The following is a 16,438-nucleotide window of genomic DNA, read 5'->3' as shown; positions in this document are numbered from 1 at the left end:
TTGTCAGTTTCATTAAAAATTGCCAGTAACCTAGATCCGCCAACCGGAAACGCCACCTTACTCACGTTTTAGCTATTTCATGGCTGTTTATAGAAAATGAAAGTAGACTTTTAATTTAATGTACGATACTTACTATGCGAGTGAAATTTAAATATAGTTTACGGACATCAGCTTGTAGCTAGTGTATTGTTAGAGGAGTAAGTAAGAACTCTGGTGCACCCGTTTCGGAGTTTATTTGCAAAATTTATTAATTTATAAGTATAGATTTACACTGTGTTTACGTGACAAAGTAACATGATCTCTAGCTCTCAGTGCACATTACTTTACCATGTTACTCTTTCCCGTCTAAATTAAGCCCCGCCTTCTTATATATAACTTTAACTGAGCTGCATTATGAATATTCATGATTTTATTTGGAACATATCGGTACTTTTAATATGATTAAAAGAAATTGCTAGGTCTTCCGAATAGGTGTGTATCAGTTCATCAAACTGACACACCTTTTGTGCAGGGAATCAGTCTTTTTTTCCGGTGATTTTCAAGGAATCAGCAAAATATATCGATTTACTCTTATATAGTGAAAATCAGTAGAGGTATAATAAATATTTTTATTAATGAACAATATATATATAATTTTTTTTTTTAAGAAAAAGGCCGAGGCTATCCGCACGACGGTCGTGCTAATTACCGGTGTTATCCGCACGACGGTCGTGCCGATTAATGTTGTTATCCGCACGACGGTCGTGCCGATTACGGAGCTATTCGCACGACAAACTTTGAAACAATTTTATAATTTTTTTTGTTTATAACTTTATACTATTTGTATTTGCATATACTTTATTTATAATTTTTTTGTTTATAACTGTGACTTTTTGGGGGGGGGGGGGGGGGGGGGTTCCGGACAGTAGCTCTAAGAACCAGCTGCGACCGTTTCACTAACAGGTCGTAGCTCGTAAACGTAGACGTAAACGTAGACGTAGCACGTAAGTGCGTTTCACTAAGAGTTACGACTTGCGAGTTACGATTAAAGTTGATCGTAATTCTACGAATGGTACTATGCTCTCGTAGATAACCTCGCGTACTCGTAAACACAAACAAAATGGCGTCATTAATACTTCTAGCAGACGAAAACGTACCTGTTATTGGGAGAAAACTACAGAGACCACGCGTGTTTCGGGACAGGACAAATCCCCTTGATTTTTTGAGCGATGAGGAAGTAGTGGAGAGGTATCGCCTCCCTCGTCATGTCCTCTATCGTTTGGTAGAGATGGTGAGAGGTGACGTTGAAAGGCCAACGAAGAGAAGCCACTCTCTTCCTGCGTACACACAGGTCATATGCTTGTATATTTCCATGAGTTATCTACCCATTGAAGTCCCTTTCACATTACCATCACACAACTTAGAGTTATCTCTCTTTACGACAGAGATTACACGAACAATTTTTTTCCGGAATAATATACATATAATTCTTTTTTTAATTCATAAAAGTGTTAAGCCCAATGTAGAGGTTGATCACTTAAAACATAAATATAGAAATACATTTTGAAGTTATAATAAACTATATGTTCTGGTTAAATATACATGTTCTGTACATAGGCGCTTGGTTTCAATTCAGGATGGTGTATTTTTTAGGTGTGTGTCTGAATACATGCAGTCATTAAAATGAAAATTAAAAAAAAATCGCTGAAATTAGCAGGCGCACGTAGGAAGTAATTTCAGTCGGGGGGGGGGGGGGGGGGGAGCCATACATTTTCGATCGGGGGCGGCACTATCAGCAACCAAAAATTTCTTGACAAGCCAGAAAGGTCATCAGACGTTTTTATTGAGAGGGCACATGCATATAGTAGCTATGTTTTCTATATAGTATTCTAAAGATCGGCAGAATTATTTGGGGGGCACTGCTTCCCCCCCCCCCCTCCCGGTTCCTAATGTAAGGCCAAGATTAGCACGTATTAAAAATATCAAAATACTGTATATAAAAGAGAGCGCTCTTTTATATACAGTATGATATTTTTAAAACGTGCTAATTTCAGCGATTTTTTATTTTTATTCTAATTAGTGTATTCAGACACACCTAGAAAAACAAATACATGTAATAAACAAAACACACCATTCTCAAACCAAGCGTCTATGTCTCTGTACTCTTCTTCGGAAGTTAGTTTCTAGTTCCGAGCACACTCATTCTATCGTGTTAGGAACAGTGGACAATAAACTAAGACAAAACATTCTTCTGTTTAATGAACATCTCAGTTAATCCCTTCTCTCTCTCTCTCTCTCTCTCTCTTTCTCTCTCTCCTTCCTTATAATATCATGAAACTTAAAGTCACTGAAGATTTCTTGGTCTGTATTTGTGTGAACAAGTTTGAAAAACCCTGTTATGAAACTATTTAGGTGCTGGTGACCATAATGTACCTTGCCAAGGCCTCCTTTTTTCTGAGTGTGGTGACCTGCATGGGATATCACGATCAAGCGTTTCTAGATCTATCGATCGTGTCACCAAATCAATTTGTCATCGACTAAACAATATTCATTTCCCATCAGGTTTGTAAAACAAACTTATATGGAATAATTCCTAAAATCCTTTTTTATAATCGCCATTTACACAGTATTTGTGATTTTTCATACTCACTATTGTTATGATGCACTCTGTATCAAAATATATGATTAAACCCTTAACAATTATGACCAAATTATGACCAAATGGTACCCCTAACTAGTTAAATGATATACAACACTCCCATGTTCTATACAATCGAAATATTGAAGATTTACTACTGAAAATATGGGATATATTATGTGTTATGTTGTTGCAGCTGAAAAATGGCTTTGTTATCCAGTTTTTGTTTCAGGAGATTTACAATAGAAACTCTTAGTCATAGATGTCAAATCATTGTGAAATTATCCCTTTTTTATATGCAATTTACTTTATGTAAATCAACAAAATATTAGCGAAATTATGTTGAAATATGTGAAAATGCAGATACGTTATGAAATTTTATATAATTCTACTGTTTGAACTTGCAATTATAAAAAAAAATATGTTTTTCAAGAGTTGATCCTGTGGTATGTAATTCAGCCTAGAAATGAACATTTATCAACAATTATTTTTATAAAAATGACAAAAGATTATTCTTATGGTTACTTGTAGTGTCCGCAACAAACATGCCATGCATTTTCAAAGCTAGACAAGATGCAACCAAAGATATCCAGGATGTTATGATAAATGTATTTGAAATTTAGAATCATTCAATTTAATTTTCACAAAATGATTATATAGGTTTTATGTGTAATTATAAAGGTAGGTAAACTTAAGGATGGGAGATAAATTAGGCAAAATATTAGCAAGTCATTAATGTGAATAAAATTTTTGTTTTCAAAGAGAACCATAACATTGTTCTTTTATTTCACTGCAATCAGATACATAATCGAAACCTGCAAGAAGTTTGGAATAAATAAATAAATATCTTTAATATTTTATTTTGATATAACAGGTGTAATGTAGTGTCCGCAACACAAGGTCTCGCCCAAAATTTGACTTCACATAACTTTTTCATAAGAACGCTTATATAAAAAAAATTTGGGACTCACGTGCAGAGGTATTGTACTTTCTAGAAAACACGTCAATAACGTGCTGTATGACTTGTTATATTTTTGGTCCAAGTGCAACACAATTAGCACGAATACTGTGAAAATGGCGAATGTATAAAATATATATATGGATTTCTTATTTTAAAGATACAAACACGGATTTAACATTCCGCCCGAGGGATCTGAAAACAACTAGGCTACACATGCTAAATGGCCGACAAATTAACCTCTTCGGAACTAAATATCTTTTTAAAATTGTCCCCTCATAAAATTTATATAAATGGTTTTTCAAAGTAAAGTGGGGATAAGAAAAAATAATTGACAAATACCCGAAAAACTTCGACAAGCAAATAAACAAGAGGCCCATGGGCCACAACGCTCACCTGAATAACTTTGTCCCTGCTGTTCTTCACCTGATTTCCTACGTTGTTATACCTTTTGTGGCCTCGCCCTACATCCCCCCCCCCTCCCCCGTGGTCATGATATGAACAATTTAGAATCTACACTAACCACCAGGATGCTTCCACATAAGTTTCAGCTTTTCTGGCCCAGTGGTTCTTCAGAAGCAGATTTTTAAAGATTTTTACTACATATTTCAATGTAAAACTTGAATTCCCTATTGTGGCCCCGCCCTACCCCCAGGGGTCATGATTTTAACAATTTAGAATACACACTACACCAGGATGCTTCCACATAAGTTTCAGCTTTTCTGAGAAGAAGAATTTTGAAGATATTAATTTTCTATGTAAAACTTTGATTCCCTATTGTGGCCCCACCCTACCCGCGGGGGTCATGATTTGACAGACGGACGGACGGACGACGGACAACGGGTGATCAGAAAAGCTCACTTGAGCTTTCAGCTCAGGTGAGCTAATAAAAATACCAAAATCGAAAAACGCATTGGAAAGGGGGTCCAACTCTACTAAATTAAAAAAGAAATATTTCATCAATCTGCAACAAAAGTGTACATCGCCATTTAGTTACAATTCCCAAACTTTAATAACAACACAATATTCTCAACAATGTGAATGGGCAGAGCCCCCCCCCCCCTCCCCAATGATGTGCCTGTATAACATAAAATTTTAAAGAATCCCGAAAATTTTTAAATAATGAAACAGATTGAGGATGATTTATGATTATGTCACGAATTATAGGTCCCATTTTCATGCATGAAAAAGAAATTTCTTGCATATATTTCCAATATATTTCTATTCATACTTTTATATTTCAACGAATGAGGCTTTAGTCACCAAGCACCATTTTTATCAAATAGCGGGGTTTCCTAATGTTATTGGGGCCATCGATGGCACTCTAATACCCATTATGGCTCCCAAAGAAAACGAGCCTGAATATGTGTGTCGAAAAGGCTTTCATGCCATGAACGTGCAAGTGGTGGCGGATGCCTCTCTAAGGTTCGTGCAAGAAAAACGCTACAACTGTACTTAAATGTATTTATTTAAAATTGACACTAATTTATTCAAATTTTTTTTTCATTTACCCTTCATCGCATTATTATTATTATTTTTTTGTATCATTTTAAAACTTTCTTTGGTAACCTAAAACAGACTGTAGGTCACCTGTAATTAATTTCTTTTGTTCTCTCCCTCCCCTTACCTGTACACCATTCCCATCTAGCCAAAACCAGTCACCTGTAACAATTTCAGAATTTTGGCGAAGTCGGAAGACACCATCTAAATAGCATTTATCTTGTAAAAACCGAGTGTCAATATCAGTTCATATAGATAATTCATATTGTTAATATACTGTTTACATGTATTCAATGAATTCCAATGTTTGTATTACATAAATAGTTGATGCATGATGATGATTATTAATTTCTTATCGTTAGGTTCACAAACATTGTTTGTAAATGGCCGGGATCAGTCCATGATTCCTTCATATTTGCAAATTCCGAAATGAAAGACCACATGGAAACACGGTAATTGAAATTGAAATTTACCAAATTTAGAAGAAACAAAGCAGGGGTGCAAGCACTACTTGGGTAGAGGGTTGCATACAGTATGTACGTGTATGTAATTAAAAAGTGGGGAGGGCTTGTTATAACGGGTTGTTACATTCCTGGAAAAGCTCTTTTATTTGTTTTTAATTATTTGTTTTCTGATATATTTGTCACAGAAATGATGGCTGGCTTCTTGGGGACTCAGCCTACGCCCTTAAGAAATATATGATGACACCCAAGTCCAATCCATCTAGTGTGGGAGAAGAGAATTATAATGCTGCACACAGTCGCACACGAGTAGTAGTTGAGAGGGCTCTGGCCGTCTGCAAATCCCGGTTTAGGTATATTTCTATATATAAATACACACACACACACACACACCCTAATACACACAGAGACTTTGCTTCAAATATGACAATATTAAAATAATATACTTTATTTATAACAACATTATCATGAACATCATCATATATCGATTGTACCATGAAACAACAATAATAATAACATAACAAGGACTAGTAACACATTAATTCTTACTAAAACAAAAGAAAATGATGCTTAAAAATTGCATTTTTCTATAGATGCGTACACAAATCTGGTGGAATGCTACTCTTCTCCCCACAGAAGAGTGTTCAGATCATAACTGCAGTTGCTAAGTTGCACAACATGTGCCTTGACATGAAGGTACCTTTGATGGAATATGAAGAAGCCGTCAATATGCATGACCCTGGGGTTCATCAACAAGCCCAAGATGCAAATGCAGACCAAACTGGACAGGCAATTCGACAGAGATTAATTCAGAGATTTGCTATGAATTGATCTGGATAATCTTTTACATGCTTACAGAAGCTATTTTCCCCCCTTTAAATTTAAAACTAGGCTAGTGACTAGTGAGGATAGTCAGCTTAATACTGGATTTTTCAAATTTCTTCAAAATTTAATACAAGTCAAAAGTATCCATATTCCTTACAAGTTTGATTTTATTATTAATAAGTAGAACTAAGTCAAAATTTTAAAGGACGTTAAGAATTTCACAATACATGTATTAACAAGAGGACCATGGGTCACAATCCTCCATTGAGTGACTTTGGCCTGGCATGGCTGTATTTTTTTTTTTTGCCTACTTTTGCCCAACCTTACCCTGGGGTCAATATTTGAACAAATTTAAATCTAAAATTCCAGACGATGATTCCATACAAATATAAATCATTGCTTTGCTATTATTATTCAGAAAAATAATCTCTGGGTTTTTTTCTCTCTTAAATATTCCTATGTAAAAATTTGCCTACTGATGACAACTTTATAATAATGGTTTGAAGAATCATTGACAGGTCAAACATATTTGATATATTTGTCAATTCATATCAATGGCTTTATGTTTACAACTAATCTATAGTTGAAAGTTGTACAGATACAGGTTGACTTTATACACACTTCTGTAATATGTATTTAAATCATTATTTATAACAAATTATGCTCACACTATTTCATATTATGTAACCTGTCATCAAAAATTGTATAATCATATCTAATATGTGGATCGCATAGCAAGCTTAATACATGTATATACTTTATCATTCTGATATGCTCAACTACATATTACACTACAAATGGACTCTGTTTTCAAAACATATGCTATTTAATTTACACATCCTTGATATGTACTGGTATGCTATCTTACTTAATCAATTTGTTTAAAATTTCTTTTAATGCATACTGAGTATGTAATAGACATTTTTCAGATATTTCATATAAATTTAATGTTTCTCACATATTGAAAAGAATTCATTTCTGGAGATTTTTCTTCATAATAATCAAATTCTAGGTAATATAACATGTACATTTTAACAATGTGCTTTTTGATTACAATGTAGCTAAAAACAATTAGTTTATATCATATTTATAACCTGTATTGCTAAGTTACATCACAGTATGCCTTGTATCATCAGCATATTAATTTGCTTGACAAGATATTTAAATTTTGTACATTTTTTTTCATTATGCTTCTGTGACATATTTCCGAGTCTTAAGATATCAATACAATAATTGCACCCTACATTGCTGTTGTTATTGCACAAACATCACGTAACAATGTGAATAACTTTAACAATATAAAACAAAGAGCTAAAACTGAACATGTGTAAAAATAGTTTTTGCAACAAATGTAAAATTTCTTTTCTGATTTAATACAGTGCTTTTGTCTAAAGTAACATTAAATAAAAAATCAATGAGTCATCTGCTAAACGTTTGTTGTATTGTCTTGCTAGTTAATTTTTCACATACAGTTACTATAAATATGAAAAATGCTTCAAACTTGTATATTATAACAATGTGAAGACCTAAAAAAATGCAGGTGAAGAGAAAACAGATATTAGAATTTGAATTGTTTAAAAAAAATATGGGAAAAATTGGAGGGGGGGGGCTTAAATTTAAACTACCTCAGGATGCTTCCATATCAATATTACTAATCATGGCTTTGCTGTTCTTAAACAGATTTTTTTTTAGATTTTTTCTCTATGTATTCCTATGTAAAACTATGATAGCTCATTGTGGCCCCACTCTACCCACCTTAAATTTAAACAAATTTGAAGCTACACTATCTGAGAATGCTTCTATAATAATATGACTAATCATGGCTCTGCTGTTCTCAAGAAAAAAATTTTCAAAGACATTTCCTATATATTCCTATGTTAAACTTCAACCCCCTCTTATGGCCCCGCCCTACCCCGGGGGTTATGATATGAACAAACTTGAATCTAGAGAATGTAATGAAGCATTTATATAAGTTTCATTTTCTCTTGGCCAGTGGTTAATGAGAAGAAGTCGAAATTGTGAAAATGTGAAAAGTTTACAGACGACAGATGACGGATGACAGACAGACACCGGACACTCTTTGATCAATAAAGTCATAAGTTGACAAGGCCTTTAATCACTGGAGAAACTGAAGGCGAAATGTCCTGTTGCTTTCTCCAGGTAACATAGTCTTCAAGGATGCTCATCTTTTTCTTTTCAATGGCAAGATGTTCCTTCATTATTTTTAGTTTTTCTTCTTCAATGTCCAAAAGTCTATCCTTCACAGCAGCTGAAATCATATTTTCAAAATTTTTAACACAAGAAAGAAAATAACAAGTTCCTAATTAATCAAAGCATGGCCCCTGGACTAGTAATGAGATCACAGAAGGGGTCCAAAATTTTACATACATGTATACGGATATACATGTTTATGGAGAAAATTATTTTAAAATCTCCTTCTCCAGAACCTACCGTGCCGATTATAACCAAACTTGATACAAAGTATTCTGATGTGTAGGAGAAGCTAATTTGTTAAATACAAGTTCATATCCCTTTTAAGGGGAAATAACTATAAAAAAAAGTAAGAATACAGCAATGTCCAGAATCAGAGCCAGTTATAAGCTAACTTGGGCACAGACTATCCTTATAAGGAAAAGAATTCTTTTTGATTGATTTTTAAGATATTACAAAAGTATCAAAGGAATAACTGTTTTCTAGTTTGTTATTTGTGGCCAATTTAATGATCGGAAACTGAGTTTTATCAACAATGCACCAGCAAAGCCCATAAAAAAGGATGTTTTATTTCAGTATACAACCCTTGTTGCACTACTTACCTAAAGCTTGAGTCAAATGCAAGCAAAATGTGTATGTATTAATTATTAATAAAAATATTTGACAGATCTACAAAGCTAATTACTTACACACTGTGAAATTTTCTACGTCTCTCTTCTTTTTTTTGTTGATTGGCCTATCCCCTACAAACAAGAGAGCAGATTCAAATACAATGTTACAATGTATAATGCATGTTATGATCTATTAAGTGATATGCAATTAAATGAATGAAGATTTGGATTCATACTGAGTACACAAAGTACAAATAACCATTATCACAGATTATTTCTTATTGTCATTTTCAAATATATACGAGAAATATCATTTTGCAGTTAAGAAACATATTATTTATCACCAAAAGAAAAGAAAGAACACTGAACATCATGCAGGGTACAGTAAAATTTGGTCATAGTGAGGTCCTGGGGACCTGTGAAATTACTTCGCTATATATCCTTAATCCGTTATACGTGTATATGTACATGTATAACATATTCATTTAAGTATATACAGCGATTTCGCAATATATGTTTTCTTTGACTATCGAATACCAGTATGTTCAGGGAAGTATTAAATACAAAACTACCCCCGGGATACAGAAAAATTTTGGTATACAAAAAGTCTATGACCATTCAGTTTGACAAAAAATGTCATTCTCCACAAACTTTAATGGACAACCCTCGTAGACTCCTTTTTACAGTGGCTATTGGTCATATGATATCATCTTAATACATGTATATCAACATTTGTGACATCACAATAGTTTTTGTGAGAAAGTGATGAAATCAAATCTAGTGGATTCATAAAATATGTGTTACCTATGTGATTTACAGGATAAAAAGAATCTCTTATGGTTTGTGGTTTGATATGATTTTCATCCCACTCATTTTGTGCATTTTATCCTAAGGCTAGGGGGTAAAAGTACACAACTCATTGGAGATTCTGTAGATAGTAATATGTTTATTACTACTGTCAAAATGAGGTTGGGGTTTTAAATAAACTTACCATTTGCACATGTGGACATAATTTCTGATACATCTTCACCTACACTTTGTAGTGGCTTGTTTATGTCTGTTAGCAATAAAAAAGAAAGAAAAAAACATAAATATTATCGCTATAGAAATATTGCAAGTTACATTAGACTTCATAATTTAATTAATGTGAAAATACTAAACTTCAATTTTATTGTTGTTCCAAACCTCTAACAGGCACATAGTATTGGGAGAGCCCATGGGGCTACCTTTTCCCAAACTTTATATTTTAAGTTAATGTCATATGGAAATGTTCATTAAAAGTTGTCCCCCTCCCCCCACTTTTTTGCAGTATTGTCAAATACTCCCATGTTAAAGTACTCAACTATTCCCCCTTTCCAAAAAATGTTTAAGTTGAACATGATTCATAAAAGGAAAGAATTTTTTTTCCCCTCTTCCCTCGCCTTTATTTCTCCAGCCCTTTGTAAGCCTTATTTAGCCTTCACAGTTCAATGTATTTGCTTTACAGATATCACCTGTGCAGATATTTTCTTGGCTTACTCTTTGTTTTTGATTTACCAGTTCAATAATTAAATTATCCCTCTCTTTCACATCCGACAGTTTAACTAACCAATTGAAGGTGCATCACATCCCTCGAGAGGCTCATCTACAAAATAATTTGTTGCATGTAAATATATGTCACAAGAAACTTAACAGTATGCAATGTGTATTGATATGATAAGTGATTAATTTGAGGGGCTGTTGCTTTAAAACAGAAATAAAATTATATTGAATTAAATTCCGATTTGTTTTAATTGCCCCACATTCATGGAGTGATTTTCCCCACTAATTCAGACACTCTGAATGCCCTCCATAATTACTTGTGTTTAGTCCATTTGTTTTGACTGTGAAAATCTGAGAGACAATGGGAGAATCCTCATTTAGAAAGCCTAGGACACAGTTATATACAATGTGGACAATGTTTGCTTGCTCAAAATATTATAATTTATAATTTCTTTAAGAAATTAATTCCAATCATACCATATTTTCTTTTTTTAGAACATTCTTGGATGCAATCTGGAATAAAGTAGAACGAGTATTTTTTTATTATTATTATCTTACATTTATAAAAGCTTTTGGCAAATAAAATCTAAAAATATATGTACATATATAAGACTATAAAGTATAAAAATAATATCAAATTGCATTTATATGTTATATTAACATGCATTAAGATGCTTACCATCCATGGGTGAAATCACATTCAGGGATTCATATCCCCCCTCCACTCCAGATATGATATCATTAGAAAGCACAGCAACAATCTGCAAAATATTGATTTCATGTAGAACATTTGGACAGCATTAAAACAATTCTTTATATTTTCTTTCTCAGCATGCTTAATGTATATTGAATACAATTTTTATTGATAAAAAGATTGATTGTAATCATCTAAAATTATTGGAATTCATCATTGTTCATGACTCACCTTTTCCTCCCAAGGCTTAAGTTCTGGAGGAGGTGGCCCTCCACCAGTTTTCTTCATTTCAGATTTCCTATTTAAAAGAGAAAAAAAGGTACTATCTAAATATAGGATCTCCCATGATTTGTAGTTGGATTGATTTTTATCCAACGAGTTGTGTGTTTTTTATCCCCGAGCCTTGGCGGGATAAAGGGGTAAACATGGGATAAATTTCTTTATACCCTTGTAATTTTGTAGATTTAAAAATGAGAATGAATACATGTATCAGACTTCTTTTAAAATACAGGGTTTGTCTGATTGTCCGTGTCCAGTTCATTTTGTTATCTGACTAAGTCAATTTTCACAAGCATTTGTCCGATTGAACAACTACACTTCTTTACCATTATGGACGAGTGTAAATAAATCTTTTTTTTTTTTAAATAGATAAATAATTTGCATTCGGACAAGTAGCATTTGCAGGCAACTTGTCCAATGGACATTTTGTTTAGCCATGAAATAATTCCAAGAACTTGATATACATTATTTTACATTTATTAATATTTACATCAATTAATCATGTTCTTACAATGCAAAAAACTTAAAAAAATAATCTCAATAAAAAAATCATGACCAGACGTTTTAAAATAAACCCTGTGTTTATGACATATTGTTATATGTTTTTACAGTATACCTGTTGGCCGCCTTCTTCTTTGTGTGACTCTGTATATCTTGCCACTTTTTCTTAACGTCTTTGACACTGCGGACGCAGGAAGAGCAAGAATTGACTCTAAGTGAAAATATCATGAATTGATTAATCCTTTGATTAAATTTGCCAAACAAAAAATTCTGTGAAGTATCTTACTATCAGAACAGGTCTGTGTCATCTGAATTTTAATAGAATTTGGTAAATGGTTCGATAAATGTTATTCATCCTCGGTGGAACTGACCATAAGAAATATTCATATTCAATTTCTGTAGCATTAGGCCTAGTATTCTATGTTTATAAATGAGAAATGAGAGCAACATTTTTCAATACTGATAGCTGCCTCATAATGATTACATTAATTACCTTTCTGTTATTTCAAACCAAGCTCTCTGCTTGGTCTGGATGGTGAGCGATGGGCCAAATTTTCCACGAATTATGGCCCATCGCTCTGGATCTGTCACCAGATCAACCAAAAGATTGATACTGGCCTCTGACCAGTTCGCTTTTCTCTCCTCCATGGTTGGTTTGTTTACGTTCGTCTGCTTCGTGTCGATTTTACCTCCAGCACTAAAGAGTTCCTAAAGTGCTCGTAACTCGGAAATCGTAAGTGCTACGTCTACGACATGTTTTGTGAAACGCTCGTATACGTTCACGTGAAATAATCGTAAACGTAATCGTAAGTTTACGATCTACGATTTTTAGTGAAACGGTCGCCAGTCCTTAAGAAGTGAAGAAGTGACTATATTCACAACGTCCCTGTGTCACAAAATATTGTGGATCCTGTGTTTAAGTTAGGAACTATAGATCTTTATAGATCTAATAACAAAACAACAACAGCAGAGTTTTGATTCAACGAGTATATAATAATATCCAAACGCAGTTTACATATCAAGTACAAGCTATCTGTGTGTTCACTCACTCTCTCTCTCTCGATCCTTATATATATATACTCTGTCTGACACCTAACGTCATTAGGGCACCCATTAGGCTCCATAGTTAGGGCACCTGTTAGGGCATTAGGCTCCATGATTAGGGCACCCGTTAGTGCATTAGGCTCCAAGTATATAGGGCCGCTGCACCATTGTTAGGTGTCAAGACACCTTATACATTTAGAACATCTGTTATGCGCCATAATTAGGGCGCTGATTAGGCTCCAAGATTAGGACACTAATCAGGCTCCATGGTTAGGGCCTTTCACACAGTAAAAATTCAATTCATCTTTTATTTAAAACAATAAAATATTTACATATTAAAAACAAAAACATTACATAACTTTATATTATTTATATTTGCATATACTTTATTTATATAAATAAATTTTTACTCGGTGTTTTGCTATTGTGTGTAGAAACTCAAAGCGAATTTAACATATTAGACGGACACAAAAAGTGAACTTATCCCTAACTCTTCAGAAATTCCTAGTTCATTCAAGTGCTAGAGTGTTTGCCACGGCATAATTAAGATTACGATTTTTCAAAAAGAAAACAACGGCCTTTTTTCGAAATACGACACTCAAATTTCAGTTTTATATATTAGAAAAAAAGCTTCTGGACAGTCCGACACTGATGGCTAATTTGCCCCATTTTGTGCAAGTGGTGCCGGGTTTTCTTCCTTTAAAATCCTCTGGAATGTGTATGGGGTGGAATGGGTTGATTTTAGAAAGAAAAAAAAATGTCAGGAATTTTTTTTAAAATTACAGTCTTGGAATCTTTGCTTTTAGGAAGGGTATGAAAAAAGACTTTTTTATCTGCTTCTCAAATTTTAAGGGGATTTGAAATACGTGCAGTGTAGGGGTTATTTGAAGTGTCACAGCATGGCTTGTACACTTCGAATTTTCCTGATTTTCCAGGTGAGTTGAGGCAGTGAAATTCTTTAAATTAATTTTTTTGTTATAAAGGAGTACATTATAGCAAAATAATTGGTAGTCTGCGTCCTATGATACACATGTGCGGATCGTGAATTATTATATCGGAATCAAGATCACGGTCTCAGTATTGCAATAAAGTAGACTAGATGTGAATCTATACCATGCTTTTTTTAAATATTTATATTTACTACTCTAAAATTAAAATCAATCTTTTCTTTTATGGACATGGATTTTATCGTATCATATTAATTTTAAAGAATTTTTGAATGAATTTAAATGTTCCTGTATATTTGAAAAACTCCAAACAAGTTTGATCAACGTACTTAAATGAGAAAACGTTTAGATGAAACTATATATGTTCACTATCAAAGTATATAATAATGCATAAATCTTAAAAAAATCCTCTATGAATATATTAGAAATTAATTGATTTACTGTTTAACATAAAATTTATTTTGAAATAAAATAAATAGGGGAAATACGACAGAATATTTTAATCATTTTATAATAGCTATGTGAAGTAATGTAAACGTTATTTTTTCCACGGGGTCACAATTCCATGGAATCGCAAACTCTGTTCATTTCGCGGATATAAAATTATCTGAATTTTGGATTGCCTTTGCACTCTTAAAGATTTTTAAATTTGTACGCTGTGATAAATCTTCACATATAGCGTTATTAATTAATCCCCTTGATTAAAAAATATATATATATATACGTCTACAGTATACTGGAAGGTTGAAGGTTGTATGGAAGGAGAGAGGGAGAGAGAGAGATTATTAAGACCATCCAGAAAATGGAAAAATATGGAAAGAGAATAAAAACGAAAGAAAATTATTGCAAATAGATAGCTATATTTTTTTTTTAAATTTCCAATCAACGTCTGAAGTACGTTACATGTACTCAAGAGATGATATAAAGGACGAATAAAAAATTAACTCTTATTATACTGTGTCACGACGATTCACGAAGAAAATTCACCGTAAGCAAATTTTACTTAACCGAATGTTATAATTAGTTCTACATTGCATCTCTTTTACTTTGTATTAAACTTTTGGTGAAAAGTGTATATAATGTACTACAGAGTTATCTCTCTTGTGTCGTGCGGATAAGAACTGTAATTAGCACGACCGTCGTGCGAATAACGAAAATAATCGGCACGACCGTCGTGCCGATAGACACTTCCTAAGAAAAAAGCTAGTCTATCCAAAAAGAAGTAGTAAATTTGGGTAGATAGCCATATAAAAGTTAATTGCTGTTAATTCAAATTAATTCATTATTAATTAAAATGAAAATTAATACCACACATAACATATCTTGTGAGCGTCAGAAGACTTTTATATCTATACTTAATTACATGCACTTGCATATAGAAATTTTCAAGACATTTTATAAGAAGTCCTATAGTGAAACCGCCGGTTAACTACTGCAGGTTATTACTTTGCACTGTTCGGTGGTTATTTATACATTCATGATCTCTCTATCAATGGCAAAAATGATATTTAGTCATTTATTTTCTTTCTTTTTTACAGTATTGTTTCTAAGTTTTTTCTGAAAAAATTAAGTGTAGGCACGTGCCTTAAGTGCCCAATGGCAGCTACGCCACTGCAAGCAAATCAAAAAAGAAATTAAATGTCACAATAGTAATTAACTTCAAAAATCGATATTAAATGGAATGTCAACAATTTTTATCTTTAATTATTAGAAATAACTGAAACACAAATAAGAGGGATTGCTTCGCTTTCAATATTGCTTTATTATATAACCCCCCCCCCCCCTCACACACACACACACACACACACGCCCGGTGCACCACTGAAACAGCAAAATTTACACAAATGAGTCTCCATAAGTGCTTTTAGTCCATAGCCCCTTCCTGATTTTAGTAACTGAATGTAAAATTAAATGAGACTATGAAATCTTTAAAACCCCCTTCATAAAATTTTCTGATCTACTGAGGATTTGAAGTGACCGTCGGTACAAATCAGCCATAGCGCAAATAGCTACTACACCTTAGAATATAAACAAATTTAGAGTTGTCTGTTCCTGAAGTTATTTACAAAGAACACTTGCAACTATGGAAGAGGAAAAATAGTTCGCCGTGCGTACATCTGGAAACAGGAAATTCAATGATATTCAAATGGATAACTGTGCAAAAACTTTTAATAATTCTGGCGAACAGGTGGTTATTAGGTTAGACTTTCATGAAATACGTTCTAAATTTTAACATATCAGTTCTAAACTCATAATACCGTTTGTGTGC

The 16,438-nt window shown here is 33.3% G+C and overlaps 2 protein-coding genes and 1 pseudogene across 2 annotated transcripts in view; 2 read left to right on the top strand and 1 right to left on the bottom strand.

The window, feature by feature from the left end:
• Positions 1–16,438, top strand: part of LOC133181863 (programmed cell death protein 7-like) — a 292,001-nt gene that overhangs the window by 176,449 nt on the left and 99,114 nt on the right. The gene's annotated exons all lie outside the window — the stretch shown is intronic.
• LOC133182463 (putative nuclease HARBI1) lies at positions 1,100–6,501 on the top strand (annotated as a pseudogene).
• LOC133182462 (uncharacterized) lies at positions 8,455–12,996 on the bottom strand. The gene is made up of 9 exons (XM_061317310.1): positions 12,672–12,996; positions 12,294–12,389; positions 11,630–11,696; positions 11,384–11,465; positions 11,182–11,217; positions 10,772–10,807; positions 10,175–10,240; positions 9,262–9,315; positions 8,455–8,630 (listed from the first exon to the last, which is right to left on the bottom strand). Exons 1-9 carry the CDS (start codon positions 12,824–12,826, stop codon positions 8,455–8,457), a joined length of 768 nt encoding a protein of 255 aa, XP_061173294.1. The 5' UTR covers positions 12,827–12,996.

Source organism: Saccostrea echinata, unplaced genomic scaffold (assembly GCF_033153115.1).
Source record: "Saccostrea echinata isolate AGI-Se365-2 ecotype Australia unplaced genomic scaffold, CSIRO_AGI_Sech_v1 ptg000009l, whole genome shotgun sequence".
NCBI classification, from domain to species: domain Eukaryota; kingdom Metazoa; phylum Mollusca; class Bivalvia; order Ostreida; family Ostreidae; genus Saccostrea; species Saccostrea echinata.
This window is presented reverse-complemented; position numbering and strand designations above follow the sequence as displayed.

What these genes read in the sequence shown, in the direction of transcription:
- LOC133182462 (XM_061317310.1), bottom strand. Translation starts at nt 12,826, where the DNA reads ATGGAGGAGAGAAAAGCGAACTGGTCAGAGGCCAGTATCAATCTTTTG. An exon ending in TGTGATTTCACCCATGGATG is followed by an intron (nt 11,218 to 11,383) that starts GTAAGCATCTTA and finishes ACTTTATTCCAG; the next exon opens with ATTGCATCCAAGAATGTTCT. An exon ending in TTCTAAAAAAAGAAAATATG is followed by an intron (nt 10,808 to 11,181) that starts GTATGATTGGAA and finishes ATTATTTTGTAG; the next exon opens with ATGAGCCTCTCGAGGGATGT.